Source organism: Vulpes vulpes, chromosome 8 (genome assembly GCF_048418805.1).
Source record: "Vulpes vulpes isolate BD-2025 chromosome 8, VulVul3, whole genome shotgun sequence".
Taxonomy (NCBI): domain Eukaryota; kingdom Metazoa; phylum Chordata; class Mammalia; order Carnivora; family Canidae; genus Vulpes; species Vulpes vulpes.
In genome coordinates, this window is record NC_132787.1 from 8,968,951 (window position 1) to 8,985,209 (window position 16,259).

The window sequence follows — 16,259 nt, forward strand, 5'->3', positions numbered from 1 at the left end:
GTGTTAGTAAGTGCCTGACATATTTATTTATTGATCGACTGCACTGCTGGCATTTTATAATATTGCTGAGTAGGATTAATTCGCAACCCACCGATAATTTGGTAGACACCTAATGCCTGTGACTTCTTTCCCCAGAAGTGTAAGTCAAAAAAAATGCCCCTCCATGCTCTTCTAAGGAGAACAGAACCAATTTCTGATGCCAGCACAGTCTGGTTTCATTTGAAGGGGAGTGGGCAGGGGTATGGCTGGGCTGAGCAATGGAGGGCTGTGGTCACTTTGAGGCTGGCTGTCCCCATGCCTGCAATCTGTGTTGCCAACTCTGCACATCCATAAATGTTGGAGAAGACTTCTTACTGCATTATTATTTTATGAATATGCTTTTAAGATAGCTAAAATGCTATTCAATCAGTGTGCAGTCACTGAACAACACCCCAGTGAGGAAATCTGATTTTTCTGCCTTTTTACATGAGACTGAGGTCCTAAAAGAAAAAGCACCTGCCCACAAGGGACTGAGAGCAGAACTGCACAGTGACAGGGGGCTCCCACTTCCCTGGAACTCCACCTTATGTTCAGCATCTCGGAGGGACTTTTAGAATGACTTCCTTTTACAAAAAAGAAAAAAAAAGATTTTTTTAAGTAAAACATTTTTCAAAGTCTCAGAAGTACCTCCTCTTATTCACCTTGCTCTTCTTCAACCTTCTTCTTATTTCACAAAGCAGTATATTTACTTTTTAAAAACGCTTAACAACTACCAAAAAACCATGAAATGCTGATGATGACAGTATCGCTAAATGATCTGTCAAAATTTTCCTTCTGTGTCTTTGTTTTAAGGGATTTGGACGTAGCAGTCAAATTTTACTCCAGCTACAAGTATGGTCTTGACTTGATATGTTCTAATTCATACTAACATTGTAAAGATCTATATTATTGGTTTGCTCATTATAATTAATGAAAATGCTCTTTGGTGGTTATTATAATCTGTCAGGTCATATTAATCTACATTTCAAAAAGTGACTCGGGAGAAGGAACTGTAAATGCATGTTCCTTTTGAAGGAGCCATTAGAGTTTTCTGGGTAAAAGCACATCTTATAGCTGTTTTTTGTTGTTTGTTTTCTTAAAAAACCAGAGACAGACTTAAAGAATACATTTGGAGCTTATAGTAAAGATGCACTTTTCATTATTATTTGTCAAAATAAGGAAAGTTAGGGTTAACTAGTAGGACTTCAGAAATAAAGGGATTTTAAATCATCTTTCCAAAGCCCTTAAGCCTTCCAAATTAATTACAAATTCAAAATATTGGGGGGGGGGGTGGCGACTATAGTTGAAATCCCACAGGTCCTCCTTTTCAATTTTCCAGGAATCTTGTGAATTCCTTCTGTGTATACGTTTCTGCCAAGTTCTGTGTTTCCCTTTAAATTTTTATTACAACTTCTTCCATTAGTGCTGTTTTTTAGGTCATGGCACAGTCAGGTTATTTACCAGCAGACTCTCAACTTTAACTCAATTCTTTTGCTTCTGTGAGTCTTTCTGGCCATTATTGTGGCATGCTTCTAGATGACTTATAATCAAATGAGTTCCATGGTAAATACTGATATCACATCTTTGTTCAGAATGCCCAGGGCTCCCTGCTTTCCTCATGCCTGTTTTTGTCAAATTAATTGTGACATTTCCCCAGATAATGGATAGCTCACTGAATTTCAAATGGGATACTTTGTGGGGCAAGAATTCACAAGGCATTTCAGTCAAGGCTTTCTGAAAACAGGGGAATAAAAGCAGTGGAATGAACATCGCTATTAGGAGGACATTTGGCTGATGATGACAATAAGTTAAAAGGAGGGAAAAAATAAAACAAAAGCAACTCAGATTCATTAGTGAGCCACGGACAACTTACCAGAGTGGTATATTCCCAGAAACATCCTGTCTTTCTCTCATTTCCTGCTTATCTTGGGCTACCAAGTTCTGCTACACATAAAACATGTATGCCCTTCCTTCTCATCCTGGTTCAAGCATATATCATCTACCTAGATTGTTATCCAGTCTTAGATTTGAACCCCTCCAAGGAATTAAGGTACTTTAATTATGAGAAGGCTTTCTACTGAAATGAAATGTCTGCCTATATATATATATATATACACACACACACACCTTCTATTAATGGGTCTTAATATTGTATTTTGCAACTCCATCCACCAATTACTATCATCAAATATTTTAATTTGATGTCATATTCTTGCCTAAGTGTCAGGATCCACTACTATGTTGATATTCTCTAATCAACATGCCCCCTCCCCACCTTTAAATGGAGCACCCAGCACGGTAGGTGGCTCTACTGATACTGAACGGAGAAGCCTAGTACTTTCTTTGTTCTGGACACACAGGCATGAATGCAACCTAGACTTGCATTAAGTTTTTGACATTATTGTTACATGCTTGATTCATACTAAATTTAATTAGGCAAATACCTAGCATTTCCACATGATCAGTCATTAGCCTCAGCTCTTACAATCTGTACTTAGGCAGCGGATATTTGTGAATTAGGGAGCAGGCGCTTACTTTAATTCACATTGATTTTTGTCTCCTCTAGAAATTGATTTCTAGCCATTGTTCCACAGTCTTGGTAAGATCAATTGCCCGGATAAGTATATCCTCACTAGGTCCACATTTCTTCATTCTGTATTTAAATGCAATTTTTTCACATCATTTGCTAAAATCAAAACATACAAAAATGTGTCAACTATACTTCAATTTAAAAAAAAACACAAAAATGTGGCTTTTCCTTGTTCTACCATTATAATCACCCCATTAAAAAAAAAAAGGTAATGTGCCCAGTTAGTTTGACATGACTTATTTTTACTGAACTCACATTGGCTCCTGATGACCTTTCCTCTTTTCTAACATTCACAAAGCATCTGCTTAAAAATTTCATTCTGTAATACTCCTGGAGATTAATACTCCAGTGTCAATATCTCCATTTATCGGAATGTAGTCTATGTCCAACTTCCACCCTAACCCATCCCTTCTGGAAAACTGTCACATTTGTCCTTCTATTCTGGTACTTGTCTCGGCCCCCATATCACCTCCACATTACCATGAGCAAATCCACATGTTCTTTTAATACCCTGGTTGATACATAATCCTTCTAGCTAAGAAATTTAAACTCATTTGGGATAATGATATTTCTTTCTACAATAGTCTCATGCAGCATAGGCTTCTACAGCTTCTTTCCAGGGCTTGAAACTTTTCAATCAAAATAAAAAAAAATTTTATTTTAAATAAAATTCACCTCATTAACAGAAAAGTCGAAAGAAATATAGAAGCTGATAAGCTCTTTATCCTGTTTTTCTCAAACCATTAAATTGTCTTTCTCAAGTTTTAGATCACTGCTTCAAAATCTAACATAAATCAAAATCAATCCTCCTCTTGCTCATCAGGCTAAGAATTTTTTCCACAAGCTTCCACTCGCACACTCACTCTGGACTTTACTTTCATTCTAAAATTTTAGTAATAATGGAAAAAATAAGATTGGAGTGTTCCGGAGGATTATTAGTATGGAATGTGATAATTTTCTTAACTCTCTGAGTTAAACTGGCCTAAGCTGGGCTGGCCTGGCTGGGCCCAGAAGTCCCATTACCATTTATGACTGTTTCTCTGGGAAAATACATTCTGCATTCCGAAGAAGTGACTCAGAAAGAAATCTCTGACTGAGACTTCGCGTGCTGGACTGCCTATTTTTGCTCCTACCCCTCCAATCCTAACAAATCCACAAATGTAGCTCCTGAATCAGTCACGTAAAGCAAATGTGTAGGTCCCTTTCCCTCCATATTCAGGCAAAGTACACACTCCCTCACCTTTTGCTCCTGAATGCACGAAATGCTTTCAAAGCTGAAATGCCATGCAAATTCCTACCACAGCAAATGGGTCAACTCAGCAGTTCTTACTAGCCCATCTTTGGTCTCATTTTTCCTTTTGAGAGTTCTTTTGCCAAATCCACGTTCCTTTGTTTGGTTTCCTTTTTTGGGTGAGTTTCTTTTCTCTTTTAGTTTGGTGAGCTTAGTGCCAAAAGCCACAAAGCAAAGCCATCCTATTTCCTTGTAGGAGACTCAAAAGTACAAATCCAAGTAAAGAAATGCTTGAACAAAAGGATCCTGCCTTATTCCCAGTCTTCCAGGTCCTGAAGATCCTGGGATCTTGAGGCAGACCTTGGGACTTGGGTTCGGTTTCTGAGATTAGCCAGAAAGACTCTGGACTGCCCATAAAATAAACCATAACCTCCCTCAATAGCCGCAGCACCAATTCATTTGCCTCAGGGTCAGTTAAGCCAGAAATAACCAAAATGAAGTCTGGATTTCAGGGGGGTGGGGGTGATGATGATTAAAACTGATTCGAAAAGCCACTTTGAAATAAAACTTGACCAATCACTTTGAAACAAAGCCTGCAAACAAAACTATGCAGACCTACGGGCAGCAGCTGGCTCTGATTATTCTTTCGTACCTTCCACACTCAGGGCAAGGAAATAAGGTTGACATTCACCTTATTCTATAGGTCACTTTCAGAACTTCAGGCCCCAGTGTTCTTGGGGGTAAAAGCGGCTTGCATTTAGGTCCACGCAAGTAGAGTAAACCCCAGAATTTCCTAAAGCCTATATCATCTCCTACCTGCCAGTTGTTGCTCTTGGTCCACGGAAAATCTGACCCCTGGCTCACATTTCCCTCCCCATTTCAAGTTTTCCCTCATCCAGAAGGACATCTGCATCCACAGATGTGACTGCGCCACCTTGGTCCCTTAGTAACTGGACACCAGAGATGTTCTCCCTTTTATGCCCTAACTTCCATGGTCCCACCCTGGACCTTGTCATCACTTGAAAAGTTCTCTTTCCAAAATCACTTATCAGAAATCTCCCTTTCTGAGCACAACTACCATCTCCTCCTCATTTCACAATGACCTCAGTGCCCCAGGACTTTTTCTCCCAATCTGCAGATTCGAGCTTTTATAAGGTTACATTTCCCAAGCTCATTATTTAGGGAGCACTCTTGCCAATATTTTGCACTTTCCATCATGACCAGCTGGCAAAGCCCCAATTCGGGGGGAAGCCTATGATCTGCTTTCTTGGTGTCTGAGGGATACTGGAGAAACTACAGCAGGGAAGGTTGGTGTTGTTGTAAATTCAGACTCATCAGCCCCATTCAGGCCCTCACCACTGCCCAGACATCCTAGTACTTTTCCTCGGTTTTCCAAGCCAGCTTGGTCTCTAGCTCTCCACAACAGCTTCGAAGTGCCAACTCCTTCTCCACACCCCCCCCCCCAGGCCTCAGCACTCTGTTCTCTTCACTCTCAGTAGCTGAAAATGAAGCTGCTGGATGAGAACTCCCTCTGCTTCTCTCCAGCAAATCCATAAGCCAGTAGCATCCACCTGCTTGCTCCTCCCATCTAACGGTGACTCCTTCACATCTACACACCACTCCACGCCCATTTCAAAGCCACTCTTCTCTCTCTGTGTTCCCCTCACACAGATTCTTCTCATCGATATTTAAGTCTGTTCAGAGCTCTACCCGACAGAAGGATGTCATTTCTGGTTCTCAGTCTCTTCCACCACTGCTCTCTCATCCTCCAGCCCTTGACAGTCAAACCCACGGAAAGAGAGGTCAAGATCTCCTATTTTTTCTCCTGCTTATTCCAAAATCCACTCCAGACTGGGTTACGGTGGCATCCCCAGCACTCCCTAGAAGCAGCTCTATATAAGGACATCAGTGACCTGACCCTAAGGCTTTCTCAGTATTCATTTAACTCCCTGGTTCTTAAATGAGGAGACATTTAACAATGTCTGGGCATATTTGGTTATCACAGCTGGAGAGAGGGACCTGTGCACCTCCCAGGTAGAGGCCAGGGATGCTGCTGAACAGCCTACAATGCACAGGGCATCTCCCACAACACAGAGAAATCCAGCCCACAATGTCAGTGCTGCTGAGCCCCTACGCAGCACCCAAAACTACTCACCACGTCATCTGCTTCTTAGCTTCTATCCTGCCATCCTTCAGATTTCTCTTCTACCTCTCTGGTCATGTCTTTGACAGCCATCTACCGAACCCTGAGTCACTACCCCTCCTTCCTTAGGGATTTAATTCCTGTCTCACTGTTAAGGTCTCAAAGACTTTCTCCTGACATAACTACCTCCCCACCTTCCAACACCCTGTCCTCGCAACTCTACCCTGCCCCAGCCTCTCCTTCCAATGCTCATATCCTAGACCTTGTCTGTACTGGTTACTGTATTTCCTCCCTTAGTTAAAAAGATCCTGATTCTCCAACTACCACTTCCTATTTTTCCAGTTTACTCTTGCCAGTACCCCAACTGCAAGAATTATGAAGCCCCACTCAGGTCTAACTCTCCTGATCCTATCGCCTCATCCTGCTCATATCCCTGGTCCTCTAGTCTCTTACAAATATCCTGAACCTCTCTTAGCCTTGTCTTACTTCACTGCAGTAACTTACAGAAATCCCCAAATTGGTTAAATCAAACTTGTTGCCTACTGTACACCTGCTCCCCCAAACTGGACTTGAATGGGAAATGCACACACTCGTCATGACCACAAACCTCAAGCGGGCTCTTAGCATTGCCAGGACATTTCCCAGAGTACTGGCTCCCAAATGAGTGTCTCATACCTTCTCCTCTCTCTTTAGGTCTCTTCATCTCTTCTTCCTTCCTCAATCTTAACTAATTAACTTAACTAATTAACTTAACTAATCTTGCTTCTCACTTAACTGGTAAACAAGAAGCAATCAAGAAAAAACTGCAACAAGCTCCTACTAGCAAAACTACTGAACTTGGGTCCCAGTACACTGGTTTCCCTACTTCCAAGAATGAACTGTCTGTACAGCTGTGGGGGGTATCCAACCTCTCCACTTATGGACAAGATTCCATCCCTTTCTTGCCTTCTCAAGGATGTCATTCCAGAAATCCTTCCTTCTCACTCCTGCATCATCAGAATTTTTCTCCCTACTGGATTAATTTCCACCACCTTAGAAACTTCTGCCTTTTTTTTTGGCCCCCTGTACACAGCTGGTATAGACTTGGAGACAAAACACCACATTGAGACAGACAGTTTGCCTAGCAGGGCATGCCAGGCAGTATTCTAGGGCCTATAACACCTGCTTAGTGGGCACGCCACTGGGGCAGGGGGTCTTGTCCTAGGCTTGTCACACCCAAGTGTCCCAGAGGCTCCCTGGTTGGAGGTCCTGGGCAGCATGGGCTACAGTATGTGGGCTCAGCTCACATCATTCAGGGCCTGGGTGGCATGCTCAGGAAGGTCAAAGGCCTTCTGGTGCACATCAGAGTTGTATTTCATCTGCATCCGTTTCCAGCTGCTGCACGGGCTTCTAGAAGTTGGTGCTCAGATTTTTGCTGCACAACATGAAGCCTATCTGGTCACTGGGGTAGGTGGGGATGGTACAGCAAGCAGTAGCCACCACAGGGATACTGACTTGCAAAATTGCCCCCTCTCCTTGATGGGGTCCCCCAGGCACAGCCACTGACACTTGCCCTGGCAGATGACACTCACCATCACCCTTGAGAGCCACCTTCATGAGCTGATAATAGGGCTCTTCAAAGAGACTCTTGGCAGGGCCCCTGGGGTCTGAGGAGTCAGTGATGATAATAGCGAAGGCATCCTGGCTCTGTTCCATGAACTCAAAACCATCACCCATGTGTAGGGTCAGCTTGGAGCTGCAGCCGTCCACAGCCATGCCTGGCAGGAACTTCTTAGAGACCTGGATGACGTCCTTGTCAGTCTCACACTGGATCACAGGCAGACTTCATGTAGGAATGCTTCACCACCTCCTGCAGGACACCCCCCTTCCCAGCCCTGATGATCAGTATCTTGCATGGGCTGGGTTGGCTGCAGAGGGGCAGGTTGGCCATCATCTCCTGGTAGAACTCAAGCCTCTCTGGATGACACCATCCGACACTAGCATGTTGCCATAAGTCTTACTGCAGAAGACAAGGATAATCCCGGCCAGGCTCCAGGAAGCAGGTGGTGTAGAGCCTGGACTGAAGGCCGCACAGAAGCAGCATGACAGGACGAGCTCCGCCCACCGCCCATGCTACAACCTCACCTGGGCAGGGTAGGGGCAATTCCCGCCCTCTTCCCACTAACTAAATAGAAAACCTCCTTTCATCCTAATATATAATAACCTCTCGTTCTGCATTCATGTTCAGAAAAAAAAATTAAAAGTGTTATCTAAATGCTGCGTATCCAATTCCTTTTCTCTCATATTGTGTTCAATCCGCTTTATTTTGTATTTCACCATTCAGCTGAGACTTCTCTTGCCAAGGTCTCTTCCACACTGCTAAATCCAATTTCCCATCCTCATGAGCAGATTTGGTCACTCCCTCCAACTTTATACCTTCCTTCATTTGGCTTCCAGGATTCTCCTCATTTTCCTGCAATCTCACTGCTCCTGCCTCTCAGTCTCCTCTGTGGATTCTTGCTCAGGTCCCTGACTTGTGAGCACTGGAGTTCCCATGGCTCAGTCCAGGGTGTCTTTATCTCCCACCTTGCTGCTTGCAGTCAGTGCCCGAGATTTAACCACCTGTGTGCTGACATCCCCCACATCTCTGGCTTGACCCCTCTCTTTAACTCCAGACCCATATATTTTACTGTATGTTGACATCTCTGCTTGGATGTCTCAAACTTCACATGTTGTAAACAGAATGTTTATGTGCCTTCACGTATCCTCCCCTCAAACTGCTGCTTCCACAGTCCCCCAGGTCAAAAACCTTGGAGTCATCTTTGACTGCTCTTTCTCACACACCTCACGTCTGATCTGTCAACAAATCATATTGGCTCTACCTTCAAAACACACTGAGGATTTCAGTATGTCTCACCAACACCATAATTAACACTCTGGACCAAGCCACCACCACCTTTCACCTGGGTTCCTGAAAAGTCCAATAGTGTTTCCTGCTTCTGCTTTTATTCCTCTGTACTGAACACAGCCAAAGTGATTTTGTTAAAACACAGGGTGGGGCAGGTCAAGTCATTCCTCTGCTCAAAACCCCCCAGTTTATCCTCCAAAGGCTTACTCTTCAATGATGTCCCAACTCATTCAGGGTAAAACCAAAGTGTTTACAATGGCCTATGAAGTCCCCACTATCTACTATATTCACCTCATTTCATTCTGCTTGTCATGTTGGCCTCCTTCCACTCCCTCAAATATAACTCAAACTCCTACCTCAAGACCTTTGTCTCTGCTATTCCTTCTGCCTGGAATGCCCTTCATCTAGATTTCCAAATAGTCTGCTGTAGCACCCCTGCTTTCACTTCTTTTCACTTGTCATGTTCTGAACACCCTCTTTCTGCGATATGCCCTGACCACTCTATTGAAACCCTAACCATCCCCCACACCCCCAACACACATATATAATCCTTACTTTACTCTTCTCTAAAGGACTTACCATATTGTGCCATGTTATGTATCTTATTTTGGCCTTTATGTGCCCCCACCAAAATGTAAGCTCTACAAGTACAGGGATAGTTTTTCTATTGTTCACTATTAGTGCCTCAAATAGTAGATCATGGGGAATCACATATACTTTCATCATGTTAAAGACAACCAAATAAGAATTTCAGGAAACCAACAGTATTTTGTGTAAAGTATTACTTCCCCCTCAGAAAGGGAGCCAGTTACACAAAATCCCAAACAGGATAATAACTCTTCAGGCCTCCTCCTTTCTGCGTAACCACAAGCGTGGAATAAAGGGGACACATTTTTGCTCCATTTTGATCCTCATCTTCCTGAGTCTATGTTTTAGCTTAGTCTTTCTAAATCCTGAGATTTCTCATCATCTTCCTTGGTTTATCCTATTATAATCCTAATACTCTTTTGTGAGCCTAAACTCTTATTATTTACTGCAAATTTGGCAGAAGCTAAACCAAGGAAAACAGCATCCATTGGCATGAAACAAGAGGCGATAAGAATCTTCCTGCCTCTAAAAGCCAGGAGAGTTAGACTTAAAACTCAAGTTCTGGAAGGGATAGAAAGGGGAATATTACTAGCGAGACTTAGATCACAAAACGTAAATCTTTAGCTTTTCCTTTCCTCTCATGTCTTTTTGTGTTGACAGCAGCCTGGTTCCCATCCAGCTAGCTACAAGCAGATTCACCATTGATCCATCAGCATTCCTCTCCTTGTGTACTCAAGGCATTCAGGCCCATTCAAGCCCAGGCTCCTGGGTCAGTACCAAAAGAGTCAGGGTTTCTAGAAAGAGCCTTGATCATTAATCAACTTTTCCCCTACTTTTTTCCACTCCTTAGGGCTTGGAATGAACCTGGGGTCCTCTGGGCCAGCAATGACTGATGAACCCCTGAACTAACCCATCGGATCACCTTTGCTCTTAAGCAGACCTGAGAGTGAGAGCACCAAGGAAGCCTGGGTTGCCCTACATCTGCATGCTACCATGTTGCAGAAAAACCCTGATCTGCTCCATTACCATGCTGGTGGCTCCCCACCCTTGGTTCTCACCGATTGCCTCATTCTGCAGCCTCTGCTTTAAAGTCTGAACTCTACAAGGTTATCCAGCTCTCTGATATTCAGTACCCAGTCTCCCTTTGGCCAAATCCCTTCTCCAGAGTCTGATACTGATCATTATGAACCTAGTCTATTTTCAGAGCCCCTGTCCCTAAATGATGGCCACCAATCACAGGGCTCCAGAGCATCTGGCTGTGTCACTATTTCCTTGACTAGATCCCCCTTGAATTAATTGCTTTGAAAATTACAATGTGATTAATTATAGCTCACCAACACAAGGGAACAGAAGTTAGGGAAGATAACAATAATGTTAAAGAAAAAAAATAGCATGGAGCTGTACACCTTAATCCTACACAGTGCTGCATGTCAATTATATCTCAATACAGCTGGAAAAACAACAGTGTAGGACAAGGTGCTGATAAAATATTAAGTTAATAAAGAAGATTATAAATAGATTTTCACTGTGCTTAGACAAAAAAAAAAAAAAAAAAGCGAACCGGGATTGAGGTGTTTTCCTACCACAATGAGATCCCCCAGTTATTCTCTGTAAAATCAGCATTTGGCCAGGCCCCTTTCACCATGAGCCCCACCCACACATCCACCCTGCCTCCAAGTAGGGCTATGCCCAGTTTCCACATGTCCTCAGCTCCTCACAAGCAAGAACACAGGCACCTCATGTCCACGGTCTGTTCTCCCCTTAATATTTTGGAGAGTCTGGCAAAACTCACTCTGCGTCTGTGAAGCGGAGTAGGAGGTGGGGAGGAGCAGCACAGGTGTGCAGGGGACAGGTCATCAGTGGGCAACTCCGCAGGGAGCAGGAGAAGGAGATGTGGTGTGGGCCCAAGAACAAGGCACACAGGAGCTTCAGAACGGTGTTTATTTACCTGGGATTTCTGCAGACCCTACAGCAGTACCGGCTCTGCCTGCCGAGTCACATTACACACACCTGAGCTGTGAAGGAACCTTCCACATGCTTACCATGCTGGTAACCGAGGCTACTCAGCCAGCACTGCTCGCTCAGGCCTTGTTTCAAATGAAAGAAAAACAAAAATCCTGAAGGAAACAAACTAATAATGATAAGCATTTTGTTCTCCCCGTTGGCCAAACTATATCAATACACTCTGTTGTATAAAAAGACTAGCTCTTGATCCCCCTAAAGTCTGAACCATTTGAGAAGAAGGCCTGAATAAACACGGTCTACACCTTGCTTTATTTCAGTTCACCTTGGCAAACGGCAGCGGCACCTGGCCAATGCCAGGTGGAGAAAAACAGAACACCGATGCTTCCGCTCCTCTTATTCTTCTCCATCTTCTCTCTGTTTTCAGTGTTGCTTTGTGCCAGGCTCCCTCTGCTCCTAGGTGTTGCACACCCTGTTTCTGATTTAAATTTTCGGTTTGGATCAACTTACCTGGCTTTGTCCTGGCATCAGCTCGATCCACCTGCCTACACACTGGAGCCACCCGTTTTCACTGCCACTGCCACTGCCACTTTCTGCCTACAAAACAGGCTTCCCTTCCACAGTGTGCCTGGTTCCCTTGAGTATGCTGTTCTCAAGGCACCTTATGCACCTGTTTGTTTACCAGGGAGACTGCAGTTTGGGAAATAGATGTGTGCTGGGAACTGAAGTGCAGGGGCCATGGTGATGTGGGGAGAAAACACAAATGGCTATGTACGTGGTATCCGACGATGTGGCATGCAATGAGCATCAGATGTGTGAATCTAAAATCTGAAAAGCACAAGAAAATCACATACTCCTTCCTAAACATGGTATGAACGCGCAATTGGGGAAAGATAATTGTTGGCTATAGAAATCTTGTATCAACCACACATATAAGAAAACCATGCTTAACAAATTTAGCTCCACTAATATAAGGTGATCTTAAGAAAAGATTTCAGATATTTCTTTTTAAACATTTTCTTACACAGCCATATAGTGGAATTTATTGAATTTTAATGTGTATGTGGCACAACTACACAGCATAAACTAATGTTTTGTTTTTTTTGTTTTTTTCCAAAGATTTTACTTATTTACTTGAGAGACAGAGAGTGACAGAGATAGTGAGAGAGAACACAAGCAGGGAGGACAGGGAGAAGCTGACTCCCCGCTGAGCAGGGAGCCCAACACAGAGTTCGATCCCAGGACCCTGAGATCACGACCTGAGCCGAAGGCAGATGTTTAACCAACTGAGCCACCCAGGCACCTTGACTCTAGAGATTCTTGAGGCGTGAGAGTGAGAAAGAAAAATGTGGAGATTTAGCCTAAAAAAATCTCCTTTCAGTTTGAGCATTCTCAGACCCATTGTTAAGAGAAATCTCTCAAAACATAAGTATATTCTGTGATCCTCAAGTTCTCCTTGTCATTCCAACTTAGACTCACCAGTCTTCACCCCTTGAAAAAAGGATAATGAGGTGGTCAGGAGGTTAACACCGAAGGTAGAATGACATTCCCAGTGTAGACTATCTGTTGCAAAGACCTAAGGCATGCCAACCTCAAACATCCTAATACACGAAAATCTGTTCTTGAGGAAAATACTTTTATTTTCACATAACGAATCAACGTAAACTATACAGGTGTTCAGCAAGCACATCAACACTTGATTGCACACAGCTCTCTTTAGATTAGATATAGTGCTTAAGGAGTATCGACGAGGAGCATTTAGAAAATAAAACAAAAAAAGGGCCAGCTCCACGAGCCTGTATCAATTTCATATTCAAATGTGAAATATCTGTGTCAAGTCTGCTTTGGGGCTCTAACTATAGAAGTTAGAAAAACCATAAAACTGCTCTGCTACTTTAAGGTACAGGATACATTGGTGAGCATTCACAATTTTCCTTCACTGAAAATCTCATTGAATATAACAGGGAAGTCATTGAATACTATGTCTTTCTATTATATCCAAGTGATTTTCACAGTAGGCAATCTGCTAGTACACCACAGGAGGCCCACATTGTGAAATAAAATGGCATTGTGGATATAGTTTTATGTGCGATCCCTTTTCAGTCCAGAGCACTGCCTAGTTTCCTTACTCTTGGCTGAATTGAGTAAGTAATCCATAAAGAAAAGGAAAAGCACATAATGAGTTCCTTTTTTTAATTTTTTTGGTCTTTATCAATAATACAATTGTGCTCTGCCAATTACTGGTGTGGCAGCTGTATATCACACTTCAAAAATAAACCAAAAAAAAAAAAAAAAAAGACTTTTGCCTTGCTAAAGTGGTAGACAAGCTATTTGCAGCAAGGGCAAATGTAAGTAAGTCTAGGTGGATCCTGGCGTGCTTTTCCTACACATCTGGTGCAATACTATGGTACATGAGTCAGAGAACACTTCTTCCCACCCTCCTCTTCAAATGAGCCTAAAAGAAAATCTATTTAGTAAGGACATTCTGCGCATGGCATCCTATGTGCTTAATTTTCTTTAAACAAGGCATTAATAAAATCACAGTAGCATCTAATAAGATTTTTAATTCCTTGAGGGTGAGAACCATGGCTAATCTTTAATGAGTCTAATTTAGTGAGAGCATTTAGTTCCCCTCTTGGTAGGTACAGCCAACAAAATATGCCTAGCCCTACAAGATCCATCTATCTAGGCTGTATGACTGAAGGCTCCAGAATGAAATGGGAATCAGACTGATCAACGTACCCATATGCGCTCAGTAAAGACTGGTTTCCAGAGTCACTCATAGCAGAAACTGTTAGCAAGGCTACCACTGAATAAAGGAGGAGTTTTGGAAATAACAATGCTACTTTACTGCAGAAAGAGTTCCCATTTGCTAGTACACAGCAGTATGAAGAATAAGACTACAGATCATGACACCAAGGCACTGTAGTTCAGTAACCCGTTCCCCAGAGAACCAGAGCTTTAAATACTCAGCCCTGCCACTGAGAACTGAGCCATATCTAGAAGCACTAAAGGCAAGATTTCATTAAAAATCTTTTTCTCCATTTTGTGAGAACTCTCTAGGCTAACCAAGACAAATTTAAGATAGAGTGGCAGTACTTACAAATTCTGGGGTTCGGAAATCAGGCTGACTTTCCAGTGGTCCAAAATTGGAGACAGTTGTCTGTTCGAGGTTGTCCAACACTAAAAATAAACAACAAAAAAAAACACATGACTTTTATTGGCTCATATACTTTTTTGCCTTTAAATACTGTTTTAACAACTGTATTTAGCATTTGTGGCATACCTCCAGGTTTACATTATTTAACACTTTCAGCTATCAGGGACATTCAAAATCTTTGGCAGCTATTTCATCTATTGGACAATGCCATGCTTTTACGATGCTCAGTCTTAAAATGCTCTAGGCTAGATCTATTATGGAAAATCATTTAGCTTCTACACGGAAGGACACAGCAACTAAACGTTATAAAACTCTAGCTAAATAACATTTTAGCCTACTAATGTTCTTTCTTCAACTACATCTCAGAGAACTGATGTGGAGTCATCTTGGGGTAGCAATTTTCTGTTTTAAAATCTGTTGAATAGCACTATCTGATAGAAATATACTGGAAGCCAAATACAATTCTCCACTAGGTACATTTTGAAAATGAAAAAATAGGTAAAATTAATTTGAGTAATATGATTCATTTAACTTGATATACCCAGATTATCATTTGAACATGTATTCAATATAAAAAATTATTAAATAGTTTACTTTTTTTAATACTAAGTCTTAGAAAGCCAATGTGATGTTATACTCACAACACATCTCAATTTCAACTAGCCACATTTCTGCAGCTCAATAGCCACATGTGCCTAGTGGTCACTGTACTTAATAACACAGTGTGGGAGGGATAAAGGAACCAAATCAAGACACTGGGTTTTTCTGCAAGACACCAGTGTCACCATATCAACAAGTTCCTGATATGAATAAAAGCAAGTGTTCCAGATCAAAAGATAAAGGGAAAACAACCATCTGCAGTGTATGCTTCTAGACTGGATCCTGGCTTAAATGAGATGTCGAAGACTTAAAAACAAATTGGGGAAAATGGAATATTGATTAGGTGTTGGATTATAGTAAGAAATTATTAATACTGGTAAGTGTAACAATGTAATTTGGACTGCGTAGGAAAATGTTCTTAATTAAATGAACTTAAATATGCTTAAATATTTAAACATTTAAGTAAACATTTAAAAAAATTTAAATAAATGTTCTAATTTATCAACAGGTCTAGCCTCTTCAATACATCAATGACATGAAAAAGGCAGACAGAGATTTAAAGACCATAAGGAACCTATCTCCAATGTGTTTTTTTTTTCCCCCATACCACCAAACAATTAACTGAATTCTGACACTATCTACCTGAAGATAGCATCAGACCACAGGTTAAGGGCTTAGTCCCACAAGACAGCCCCTAGCAAGTCCAGGTTGTCACCTGCGCTTTGGACTGACTGGCTTTATATCAAAGATTCTCACCACCCTCTCCTTGGGTTCAATTAATTTGCTAGAGTGGCTCACAGAACTCAGAGAAACATTTACTCACATTTACTGGTTTATTAGAAAGGGTCTTATAAAGGATACAGATGAACAGCCAGAAGAAGAGATGCAAGGGCAAGGTATATGAGAAGAGGCATAAGGCTTCGATCCCCTCTCTTCATGAAGAGACACACTGTAAACCAACCTGAAGCTCCCCAAACCCTGTCCTCTGGGGTTTCAGTTAGATTTCATTACTTAGGCATGATTGATTGAATCAACTGTCAACCCACTGCCTTGGAGGTCAGAGGGTAGGACTGAGGTTCA

General features: G+C 42.2%; 1 protein-coding gene and 1 pseudogene across 2 annotated transcripts in view; both read right to left on the bottom strand.

The window, feature by feature from the left end:
• ANO6 (anoctamin 6) overlaps window positions 1-16,259 on the bottom strand; it is a 184,795-nt gene that overhangs the window by 98,030 nt on the left and 70,506 nt on the right. For both annotated transcript variants that reach the window (XM_072765493.1, XM_072765492.1), the window contains one exon: window positions 14,523-14,602. In XM_072765493.1, the coding sequence (XP_072621594.1) occupies window positions 14,523-14,602 (80 nt within the window). The remainder of the gene's footprint in view (window positions 1-14,522; window positions 14,603-16,259) is intronic.
• Window positions 7,260-11,314, bottom strand: LOC112921029 (spermidine synthase pseudogene; annotated as a pseudogene).